At 38.9% G+C, this 12,644-nt stretch overlaps 1 protein-coding gene across 1 annotated transcript in view; it reads right to left on the bottom strand.

The window, feature by feature from the left end:
• The window catches only part of ALDH16A1 (aldehyde dehydrogenase 16 family member A1), an 818,106-nt gene that overhangs the window by 321,377 nt on the left and 484,085 nt on the right, over positions 1–12,644 (bottom strand). Inside the window, exon 7 of the mRNA XM_044059239.1 lies at positions 8,981–9,117. Coding sequence (XP_043915174.1) covers positions 8,981–9,117 — 137 coding nt within the window. The remainder of the gene's footprint in view (positions 1–8,980; positions 9,118–12,644) is intronic.

The following is a 12,644-nucleotide window of genomic DNA, read 5'->3' as shown; positions in this document are numbered from 1 at the left end:
CCCATTATTAACTCATCTTTCAAGTCACCAAATCTGCATTTTTTAGCCTTGTTTCTCAAGTCAGCGATATAAGCTGCAAAGGTTTCACCTGGCTTTTGGTGTATTATATAAAATAAGTGCCTTTCTAATGTAACATTTGTCTGGAGGTTGCACATTTTTCTAAATTTATGTTTTAAGCATTAATGGTCCTCCCTTGATTCAGTCGGCACCACAATATGGCAGTTTTCCCCTCTCCTGCATATACTTCTGGTGCATACACAAATGAACACTCTCTTTCAGTAGCCTCTGATCCGGCTAAGTTAAGCAAAATGAATGCCCTTGTAGGTGCATCTTTGTCAGAAAAAGCTGCTTGCATGTAAGTATTGTATTCCCGCTTGAATACTCTCCAATTCTCTGCTATATTATGATCAAGCACAAGTAGAATAGGTCTGTGAAATGCCTCTGCCATATCACATACATTAGTGAAGTTGCTTGAAATTATGTACGAACATACACACACAAACATATATGCCAGAACTTGTAATTATGCCCAACAGCACAACAAACTCTTTGAAACAACTGCATTTTGCCAAGTAAGTCTCCGTTGCACAAGAACACTCTGAAATCACTGTACTTTGTGAAACCACTCCTTATCAGTGTAAGAAATACTTTGAAATGACTGTACTTTGCGAATAAACTGTACACAATGGAAAAAGCTCAGAGTAAGAAATGCTTTGAGATGTATGCACTTTGCAAATAAACTGTACACAGCACAAGAACCTTTCAAAATGGCTGTACTTTTTGCAAAATAACTATGCACAGTATAAGAAACACTCTGAAATGGTGGCACTCTGCGAATGAATGCACATAGCACAAGAACTTTTCAAAATGGCTGTACTTTGACTGCACTTTGCAATATAACTGTACTTTGTACACAGCCAACTCTTTGAAATAATTGCACTGTAATAAAGCACGCATTCATCAAACACTTTGCACACTCTGAGATACTTCAAACAACTGTAGTTATACTTTGAATGGCTTTGGTCAATGCAAAATAATAATTTGTGCCCAAACACAGTCTTTTACTAAGAAACACGCAGTTACCTTGCTCGTTAAACTTATTGTGCCCTTTTATTGTACTTGTTATGCCATTTTAATGTCTTATCACGCTCATTATGCTTTTCTTGAGCCTGTTTTACTCTAAACATGCTCATTATGTAAGCCAAAGGCAGTTCTGAGCCCCATATGTATATCTCTGCTAGTTTTATCAAATATCGTGATTTCAAACATTTTGTTTAATTAATAATGTGTTTTGTGCCCCTTGTTTGATTAATAATATGTTTTGTGCTGTTCATTTGATTAATAATGCATTTTTCTGCCTTATAAATGCGCCATTTCATTTTCTTTGCCAAATAAATCATTTGTGCAGTATTCTTTACCTTAAGTTAATTTCCGGCCCTTTTTTGTTTGTCTGAGCTCCGTTTCACTCAACCAGCTTCATCTGCCTTCACCTTCAACTCTGCACCTCCTGGCTTGAAGAAGTTGCTCTCTTAATCCCGGTTCTGACACCATGTTGCTCTTCTGGTCAGGATAAAACAGACAAACATTCATGGGCTCAGTTCAAGTTACTTTATTACACACAAAAACATCAGAAATGAGGCTTTGTAACTTAAACTTAAATAAACTTTATAAACAGACTGACTACCACACTCATACATGTTAACACTCTGGCTGTTCTCTCAAAATGACACTGCTGCCTGCACATGCTCACTATTTATATGCACTTGCTACATCTGGAAATGCTTCTTAAAAGTACATACACATATTCTGATCTGCAGTGACTATGTCCCTTGAGCTGTTATGGCACCTGAGGCTGCTCCCCAGCCCAAGTCTGAAGCTTATAGTCATATGGACTCTGGTCTATCAGGAAAGGGCTGCTCTGAAGTTGGGGTTTGTTATGGAGTATGAAAGGACTGTTGCCTCTTTCCTGTACTCTTGGATTTTGGTTGAGCAGGTCCGGATTGCCTCAAAGGTTAGTTTAGAGGGGTAGTTCCTCTGGAATTTAGGGACCAGAGAAACCAGGAGGTGTTTAAGGTCTTTAATTTCGTTGCCCTTCTCTTGCAAGGTCTCCAGAAGTCCTGCAGCTGCAGATCCAAACAAGGCTTCACTGTCCAGGAGAGCGTCCATCAGTTCTGATTTGATATTCTCAGGCAAGGGATGCAGCCCGAGCCAGGCGAACCTCCTGAAAACAGACCCAGATGCAGCTGCCCTAGCAGAAGCCTTTATGGCATCATAGATACATTTGACAGAATGCTTGGTCACCTGGGAGGTGGTAATTAACAGGGATGTAGCGAGTTTTTTTTCCTCAGATTCAGGTAATTCAGAAATTACTTTAGACTGCTGAGACAGGAGTTCCAAGGAATATTTAGTCATTTGGGTCTAGTAATTTACAGCTCTAAATGCAAACGTGGCGGATGTATAAGTTTTCTTGCCTGGTCTTTTCAAATGCCTGCTGTCCTTGTTTAAAGGAAGAGGAGGGAAGAAGGCTAGAGGGTTTGTCAGGCGACACCAACATGACTGTTGGATCAGCTGCTGGAGCTCTGAATAAATACTTACAATCTGCAGAAACCTTATAAAACGTGTTGGGTTTTTTGGCTGCTGGTGGCAGACAGTCGGGGGCCTTGCTAAAGGATGCAAAGGCATCCAAGAAGGCCTGAAGGATAGGGGGGATAGCAGTGGGACTAGGGGTCTCCACTTGCAACAGATCATAATAATGTTTCTGAACATCTGTCATTTCAGAGGTTTTCCACTTGAAATGCTCTTGCATTCTAGTCAGAATGTCACTGAAGGAAGTTTCTTCTACAGGAGGGTAAGTCCCATTAGAATCTTCCTCAGGGGAAGCATGGTCTATTGGAGAGGGAATTTGGGTAGAGTAGGCTACAGACTCCTCATCAGAACAGGGGTCCTCCTCAGATAAAGATTCTTCCCTGACTCTCTTTTGGGAAGGGGAAGACCTTGGGGAAGTAGGGATAGCAATCCTTGAAGGGGGTCTTAGAGATATAAGGGCATTGAAGATGCTTTGGGAAAAGGCCTGACAATCCTTTTGCGGATTGGAAGAAGGAGAAACGTGTTTAGTTTACTGTTTCTTTTTGCTGGACATATCCATTCTATGGAGAGAAGGCAGACTGGAAGTAGGCCTGCATTCTATGATGTCTATATCCACTTCCTCACAAACAAGGATGGAAGAAATCCATCGCGGCCCTTCAGCGATAATGAGTCATGGTTCCCCTTAGATGTCCGGAGTGCACACCCACGTAATCTCCGTGGACGTGCTATTATCCTATTTCAAGTAATCTCAGTGGTATCCCCGAAGTCTCAAAACAACCCACTAAACAAGAACACTGCAAAAGTAATTTACAGGGCACAGTGCTATGAATGTGATGCATTCTATGTGGGCAAGACTTTAAATAAACTCAAGCGTAGGATTTCACGTCATCTGTCAGAAATCCACTCTGGATGTAAAAATTATGCACTAGTCAAACACCTTTCTCTTCATAAAAGACACACAGGTTTTAAGTTCCAGATCCTGGATCGCATAGACATGGGTGATCTTGAAGGAGACATGCCGAATATTCTGGAGAAACATGAACGCATGTGGCAATTAAAGCTGAACTCTTTTATAAAGCCTTGACTAAACTACTACTGTTCAATTAAAAGTGCACTGGAACTTAGAAAATTGCCACATTGTTTACATGACTAATTGTATTTTATTTTATTTTATTCTACCAGTTGGTTTTAAATACCATTTTAAATCAGTTGTAATTTAAGTGTATATTTTGTCTCCATCATCAAACATACATTTTTTCTTATTTTTATTATTTTTTCCCCCCACTTTATTCAAAATGATGTGTAATAACAATGCTAACTAATTATACAATTATATATATTTTTATAGATTGTTTTTTAGGGTTCTTGTACACAGACCTGAAAAAGTCTAGAAGGATGAAAGTGATCTTTGTTAACAATAGGTTATGAAAATAGAAATTGATTTTTACATGCAAAATGTATACGTATATATTAATATATATTTTCGATTGCCAAATGAACTATGGTTGATATATTTCCAGCCATGTAGTATATTGTCTTAGATAAAATCACAGACTTAATAATCTGCTTAATAATCTGGTTAAATAAGAGGGACCACATCATTATAAATTTTATTTAAAGTACATAAGGATTATATTATTATGACAGCTACTAAGTAGGGCAGGACCAGCTCGAATGTCACACTGATGGGGGAAGGGATGTGAATTTAACATGTGTACCAATAACACTTAGTTTTACAGCACAATAAACCACTCCCATGCCTGATAAAAAGTATAGAAGTAAATATATATATATATATATATATATATATATATATATATATTTGGAAAGCTTGTGAAATTATTACTCTATTTTTGTTTTACTTGGATCGCTTGTCTGTGTAATTAATAAAGGATTTTCGACTGGAAACAGACTGCCTGCCTTACTTGGATTACTTCTGAATACTTAGTCATGCTGTACAATTATATATTTTCTATTATTATTTTTTGTTTTGTTTTGACTTAAGACGAGTTTAAATTCGCTACTTCTACTACTATTGTCTGATCTGATTAATATACAGTGATAAACTAGAACTATATGGACTGAAAATCTTCCATACAGAGAAGTTTCTTACACTGCGCTATTATCCAATTTCATGACAGTCTTCATTATGGGTTTGGCCTGTGGTTTGGACGATGGCCTAGAACAAATCTCTGGACTGGTAGTTGTCTTGGGAGAGACGTCAGGCCCTGCAGGTGCAGCCGAAGCTTACACCCTACGTTTCTTGGGCTTCCGCTTTGCTATCGACTCTGCTTCTGAAGGTCAAGGGACCCTCCTTCCTTTTTGCAAGGAGCTTGAGAGACTGATTTTCCAGATATATGGAAAGTGAGTTAAGCTTGCTACATAGGGTTTTTGGGACAAGTGACTGGCAAATAGGGCAGGCCTTATGGTCATGGGAAGGTCCAAGACAAAACAGGCACTGCTGATGGCTGTCTTTATGTGGAATCTGACATCCACATTCACATTTGCACTTCTTGGATGACATTAAAATTAAAACTATATCAAAAGTAAGAACTTATCTGAATAGAAGACTCTTCAGCGATCAGACCGCATGAACGGGAAGCACGTTCTGTCTAGCAGCAAAGCAGTTCTGAGGATGGGTGTGTGTACGTCACTTTTATGGCCTACATCTGATAGCAGTCTACCTGTGATGTACCACACACCGTAGGCACATAAGACTCTTGTAAACTGGCCGACATTGGGTCGGTTGGCAGGCAATCTCCCTCATGTAAAGAATATACTGCAACAACAAAACAGAAGGAAATCAATACCTAGATAAAACTCATTCTAGTTAATCTGTACTGTAAAACTTGGCCTTACACTGCTTAAATCACATTATAATAGTCATCCCGAACATTGAGATCAGTCTTATCAGCCACACTACATAGTCAGTTTGACTTTAAGGTAACAATAACAAAATACATCAGGGAATAATGCTAATTTGAATACACTATGGACTTTTTTAAGTATCATGTTTTTTTACAGAAAAGATAATGGCTGCCAGCTTTGTTGGCCCAGTGGGATAAAGCCTAATGGCACAGTGGAATAAGTCATCACTCTTCACAGGAGAGATGGCAACACTTGGGAATAGCTCTTGGGTGTGTGTTCCATTCACTGAGCTGTGAACTCAACAGCCTTCATTGGTAGTTATAGCCTTCATTGGTAGTTATATAAAAGCATGCATGTGCTTGAGAAGGTATAGTGACATCCATGGAGACATGAGGTGCATGTTCCCTGCCCAAGAAAAATAAGGTAATGGCTCATAGCAGTAACTATCAGTGTTGAGGTACAGAAACCGGGAAAAAAGCAGAAGATGGGAAATGCATATTATGGAGAGAAGAAGTTACAGCAATACAGAGAATGAATTAGCAAAGGGCACAAGTGAGGTCAGAACAAAAGAGAAGATAACCACAGACTGAGCAGAGACAGACAAGCAAAAATAATTCTTATCTGTGTTACTGAAAATGGATACGATGAACTCAGAAATGTGACACAATCTACAAAGTAAAAGTGTCTTGAGGAGTTCACTAACATTAAAAGATAAAGGTACTAGTTTGCACTACGGTTCATCCTGTTTAACAACACATTGAGAGCAGAAACATCCAAAACAGAACAGGTGGAAATATGTGGTTGGTTCAAATGTGACATTAAGGCACGAATGATGATGTTAAAAAGAATCAAAACATTACAAGAGAAGAAAGGTGTGTCAGATCACCATACCTAACAAGTGCTACTTCAGGTCTGAGACCTGGTTGTGATCCTCATAAGTTTTAGTAAAAGGTTTTAGCACTTGAACACCGGATGGCAGCAAGTAATCTGAGTAGTTCAGATGAAGGGTCATACTCTATAAAGAGTCTAATGTACTGACTTACAGGTGCCAGCCGTGAGTTCAGAAGCATGGCATTCATCATTACTGTTACTGAACAACGCCTTGGCTGTCAGGGAACAGAGGGATAGTTTAGATGCACAGTACCCTGGTGAAGACTGGAGGTACTGCACACTGCTGTACTAATTAGGCTGACAGGGTAGACATCCAACAATGTGTACGGGAATATGAATGATGACACTACACTCCTGCTTCTGGGGAACCAGAATGAAAAGCAGTAGTTGTCTACAAAACTGTGGTCAGGTGACTAAGTGGCATCATATCAAGTCAGCTCTCAGTCCTGGCAGTCTTCATGAAGATCAAGAACAGGAGCATTAGGGTAGTGTCACAAGTACAATGCCTGTGGATGAAACTCAAATGCTGTCTCATGGGCAAAATGGTAAATTCTGAGGACTTTATTGGAATCCGTGTGCTGTAATTACAACCTGTATAATGACAGCTGAAAAAAAGCTCCTTAACAGACACATGACGAATGACTGGGTAAATGGGAGTTTGCTCAGTGGAAAGGAGGGAGGCCATTGTAAGCATCACCTCAAACATCAGCACCGTTGTCAGTTATCCTTACAACTGCAAAGGACTCAAAAAGACTAAAATGAAAGGTTTATATCTGCAGATGAAACTGGAGGAGATGGGCTAATGAAAAGCATACGTAGTGAACTGAAAAAATGACGAGCAGACAAGAATATGTCTTTCTCTTAAAATAATAAAATAAAATCTACAAAGCACTGGATGCATAGAAATCTAAGAGCAAAATGTAACAGGGGAAGTAGCAATCATGCTTGAAAACATCTTGTTGCCGAACAGCAAGACATTTATTAAAGGTTTTTTTTTTTTTTATGCCACTAGCCAAATTATGTTTAATTCAAGAAGTAGCCAAGACCACCTAAAAGAAATAAGACTTGGAGGTGAAATTACTTAAAAAATGTGGATATGGAAGTGTGACAAGGTATTAACGAGGAAGAAACAGATATACAAGTAGTTGTACTGGCAAAAAGGATTCTGCTTTTCTCACTCACCAGGTCACATTACCACATACAATTCTGCAGAATGTACCACCTGATGGCTGCAGAAAGAATGTCAGTGTCCACAGTACAGTAGCTAGAAAGCTGCTGAATTCACACTGAAAACACAATCAGAAAACACTTAGCATGTTCAGCAGGAAAAACAAAGAAAGAAGGACAAGAAAAGAGAACTTTTGATATCTCTTGAGTTAAACCAGGATGAGAAAGGAGGTTCTTTTTAAGGGGAAAACAGAGCCCTGATTGGACTGGCAAAGGAAAAAAAAGGTGAAGACATAAGCAAGACAAGTAAATAGTGTGGAAAGAAATAGCCAGGGAATTGTTATGGCTAGGCTTGTATTGGCCCTAGGGCTGATAGCCTAGTACCAACCTATGAACCTATGAACACCAATAAAGTTGTTTTCCTTTCATTATCACCCCTTGCTGACCTCTGTTGGTCATGACACCCCATTTTCCCTAAAGCTTATTTGTTCAAATAGTGGGTAAGAGAAGAGGTCCTGCCTCATAACAATTACATAGGGGGGAAGAGTCTTTTCCACATCACCTACTTTTACATCTGATCCCTGCAGGAATACGTGTAACACTATCCCTGTTTTCAAAAGACCTTGCTTTTGAGAGCACTTTACTACAGCAGAAGCTTGCATCTCATTAATAGTTCAGACTGTAGATTTGTTCTCTTTCAGCTGCTATTCCTCCTGCCTCCACCAGGGGTGATTGCTGAACCCCTTCACCTGCCCTACTCAATGAAGGTGAGTACCATTATGACACGTTCCTACCCTACTCTTGCCATACCTCTGCAGCCTGCAATGCTTTCCGAACTCATGTAACAAGCAGTGAGAGTAAACACCCTGCCTCCCTCCCTAGTGGGTTAACTAGATTGTTTTTTTATGTAAAGAGTGGCAACTGCATGGTGCAGTGCTCCCACTAGAGGTAAAAAAGCAACACAGTTTGGAATTACTAGAGAATGGAATAATATCTTGAGAAATACACGTAAAATGAGTCAGGGATTAAAGCCAGGTTTAAGGTGATACAGCAGATAAGGATAACACTGATGGAACAATAGACTGCTATGTGTTACTGGGGTCTGTCTCTGAACTTAGTTTAAGGTGATACATCAGATAAGGATAACACTGATGGGACAATAGACTGCTATGTGTTACTGGGGTCTGTCTCTGAACTTACTGGAATGTCACTTAAAACTACAGAGGGAAGCACTGATACTTCCAAAGCATGTATTGTGAAGGGGTGTGGAAGCAGGACAGAAGTTGCAGTGTACAGTGCGACTCAGAAATGAGATAGGGAGTGTTTTAAAGTTAAATTACTTAATCAAAGAAAAGGACTGCTATTTTACAGATAAGGTCTTGCAGCTAACAGCACAGCAGAAAACTGAACAGCTGTTATCATGTTATCACATTAGCTTATACTGTCCAGCTATATTGGTTTGCTTTACCTCAGTGAGACCTCCAAAGCCAGAGAAAGGTTTTCAGTCCATACGCTAGCAGCCAATCCATAAGGTGTGTTGTTCCCAAGTGCAATAGCCTCCTTGGCAGTTCTGAAAGTCATAGCAGCCATGACTGGACCAAAGATCTAATGAAACAATACAGGTTAAAGCAAATAGCAAAAATTATGATCTGAACAGTACCATGTACTCTATGCACAGAATCATGTAACAGTATTCATAATTAATACAATAAGGTAAAAAGGTAAATGTCATTTGAGTAAGCGGCCAGTCAGTTGTCTATATGTGATGTCTCAACTCATGCTCTTGTGCAGAGAATGAACCATGCTGTAAAGGCCAGGCTTAACAGCATTCTAAACTGTAGCCATGTGTCTTAAAGCTACTGAAATAATCATGGATACAGTGTTTAAAAAATGACATTACTGCAGACTGAAGCAAGGAAAATTTACCACTGCACCTGTTCATCAGTCTAACGTGGAGGCTTGGTAAAAAGTCCCAGAATTTAAAACTGAATGGTGTTAAAAGTAGTGAAAGACTCCAAAAATAAGTGTATTACTAAAGAAAGATGAAAACAGCAATAAATCATTAAGTTTAATTTAATTTTAACTTTGGCAACTTTACTACAGCAATATCAAGAAAGAAAAAAATAAAACCGTGCAGTGAACATAATAACAACAGTAGTGTTCAACATTCAGGCAGGACATTAGTCAGTGCAGCATATCTAAAAAACATTGGTGGACTAACTTACATGTAAAATACAAAGGATCACTTAAGAAATAGAAATATTAGTTGATACTGGGAGATTGAAACCTTATCACAGTAGAGTCTGAAAAGCAAGGTTCTCCAATATTCCTGCTTCCTACCCTGTCACGTTATGTGACCATTTATTAAACGTATTTTAAAATTTCAAAAAAGATCAGGACAGACAGTAGGGTAGCAACCACAGAGAATATCCATCTTAATTGCAAATCATCAGCCTGGAACCGTGAATTATCAATGCTCATTAACTACAATCTATCATCAAAATGAGGCAGTAGAGGTACCTGTAGGGCCCAGTATAGTCCATCAATAATGACATCTTATAATCTGCTAACCTTGGGGCATTCCCAAAGTAAATGCAGGTACTGAACATCTAACCTCACACAATGCCAGCAATCAGAGTCTGTCTTAAGCCGAAACTTAAAAAGCCATATCATAGTAAGGTGCCAGTGATGTTCGTATGTAGGTATTAAGTGAGCTGCCCTAATGGGACATTTTAAGCCTAACCAATTTCCCTTGACAAGAATCAAAACCTATAACTCTTGCTTGTGAAATAAATAACTTAACTACTATGCCAACACCCAAGTTTAATATTTTGGAAAAGGCAAATCTGGATAATAAAGGGCATCTCTTGGCCCATTATCTGGTAAGGCAAATAGATTTGCTGCTTGAGAATCGAGTATCCAGCATTTCATTCCATTTATCAAAAGTGTCCATCCAGAGCACTACTGGCTCTTCTATAAGATAGCTAGAAAAGAATTTCTATCTGGGGGGTATCTCTGTCTGCGAGAATGGGATTACAGAACCCTTTATGGATATATTAACTCTATACCTGGTTCTATCCTTATATATCATACCCGGAATGCAAGATCACAGCTGAAGACAGAGCCACCAAGAAGTGATTAATTAGGGATACATACTCCTAATATCAGTCCATGTCACCATGGCTTGGAGGGCCCCATCCAAAATATCAGAAAGGTAATACAGCCCAGCCTATATCCAACTGGTCCATTTAATCATTTCCCATTTATTAACAACAGGGGATGGTTCCACATAAAGGTAAACAGAATTAGATAAAAATGCTACTTTCTAGAGGAGGCAATCAAAACGGTATCCAAGCATAGATATAGCTCCCAAACTTTGAAGGAGGGGGTTGGTCACAGCAGAGGCGTTATCTGTAATCTATGAAAAATCTCCAATAAGCGCCAAAGAGGTTTATTCTTCATCAATGCCTGAATATAATTCAGTCAAAGCACAGCCCTACCATGTTCTAGAACTCCAAACCCTCCATGCTGGTTGAAAATGAATCATTGTTTCTTACTTTTGGTGGCTTGGCTTCTAGATAAAATCTGTCAATAGCATTTGAGCTTTATTAATCTAATCAGAGAAGATTACATGAGGCGGGCGCTGCAAAACAAAAAGTATTACGGGAAGTGAAAAGGTTTTAGTTGCTTGGATGTGGTCCACTATTATGTTCCTTACTCCTCCATCACAAGTTTCATGCTCTAATCTACTAATTTTATCATACATGCAAACACAACAATACTCAAATAAGGAGCTTTGTTCACTAGAAAAAGTATTAAGAAAGGGTAATACTCTGAAGAGAAAAAAGGGGATGAATGCAGTTTTAGAACTGTTTACATGAAGCCCAGTAATGGAAGCAATTTACTCGGGTATCTCAAAACAGTCTTTACTTGACTTTCAGGGACTCTTAGAAACACCACACAAAGTCAGTGGAAAACCAAGGGATAAGTAGATGTAACATCTCACCCAAAGTTAAACTAAAAGAGCACACTTGCTCTGGAAATATTTATCTATAACTAAGGGCAGTAAAATGAAAATTAAGGGAGAAAGAGAGCATCCTAGCAGTACCACTCACCAATAGCATAGGCCTAGAAAGGATATCAGAAAATATTTGAGCCATAGGATTCTGAGACATCAAATGCACCTAACTAATAAATTGAGTAGGAAACTAATAGTATTATTTATTTAACATTTGTTAACCAGGAAAGTCTGACTTGGAACGTAGCCAATTTTCAGCGGAGACCTAGAGAGAAACATTGCAGATGCATGTCTCTGAAGGTGGGAGGAAACCGGAGCATCCGGAGGAAACCTACACAAACACAGGGAGGACATGCAGACTCCACACAGAAGGCACTCCGGCCGAAAATTGAACCAGAGAACTTTTGCTGTGAGGCAACAGTGCTACAGCTGCACCACTGTGCCATCACAGTACCAGAATAATTCCCAAATATAATTCAAGTGCAGGCTATAAAGTGCTGTATTAAAATCTAATAAAAAGGACACCAACGTTCCATTTACAAGTTTGTGAGTGTTTCTGAATATTAAGCCAAGTTCTGATCACATCACGCTCCCTTGTTTTCCCTTAATAACAAGCAAATGATTATCACAGACCAATCCAGGTTTAATATTTTTTAGTCTCAGCTCTATCACCTTAGCAAAGATCTTGAGTTCAGTTTGTAATAAAGAAATTTGTCAGTCTGGAGAGTGTGAAGTTCACTCCTTGAAATATGTTATGCACCTAGTTCGCTAATAAAATCTGAACTTTAAAAGTTTCAATAAAGGATGTTTCAATAAAGGATATTCCAATTTTAACTCAACTGTGGACTGCTTACTATTTTATTATTTTGTAGCACATAATTTAAAGATCGAATTTTACTAGTTAACTAGGTGAACATATTTCAGAGAGTGAACTTCAAACCCTTCACACTGCGAAGTTTCTGTTTAGTCTGTTTTTGACCAAGTATAGTTTTCATACTGGGTTTTCTGAGACTTCAAAGGATACCACGGATTTTTCTTTTTTAATAAAGACATTTGCCTATAACTGTCTGGCACCAGAGAATCTTTGTGGAGTTTCAGAAACGACAACCTTGGC

Source organism: Protopterus annectens, chromosome 17.part0 (genome assembly GCF_019279795.1).
Source record: "Protopterus annectens isolate FY-2018-M chromosome 17.part0, PAN1.0, whole genome shotgun sequence".
NCBI classification, from domain to species: Eukaryota; Metazoa; Chordata; order Ceratodontiformes; family Protopteridae; genus Protopterus; species Protopterus annectens.
Note: the sequence above shows the minus strand (reverse complement) of the source record. Positions and strands in the feature narration are given on the sequence as shown.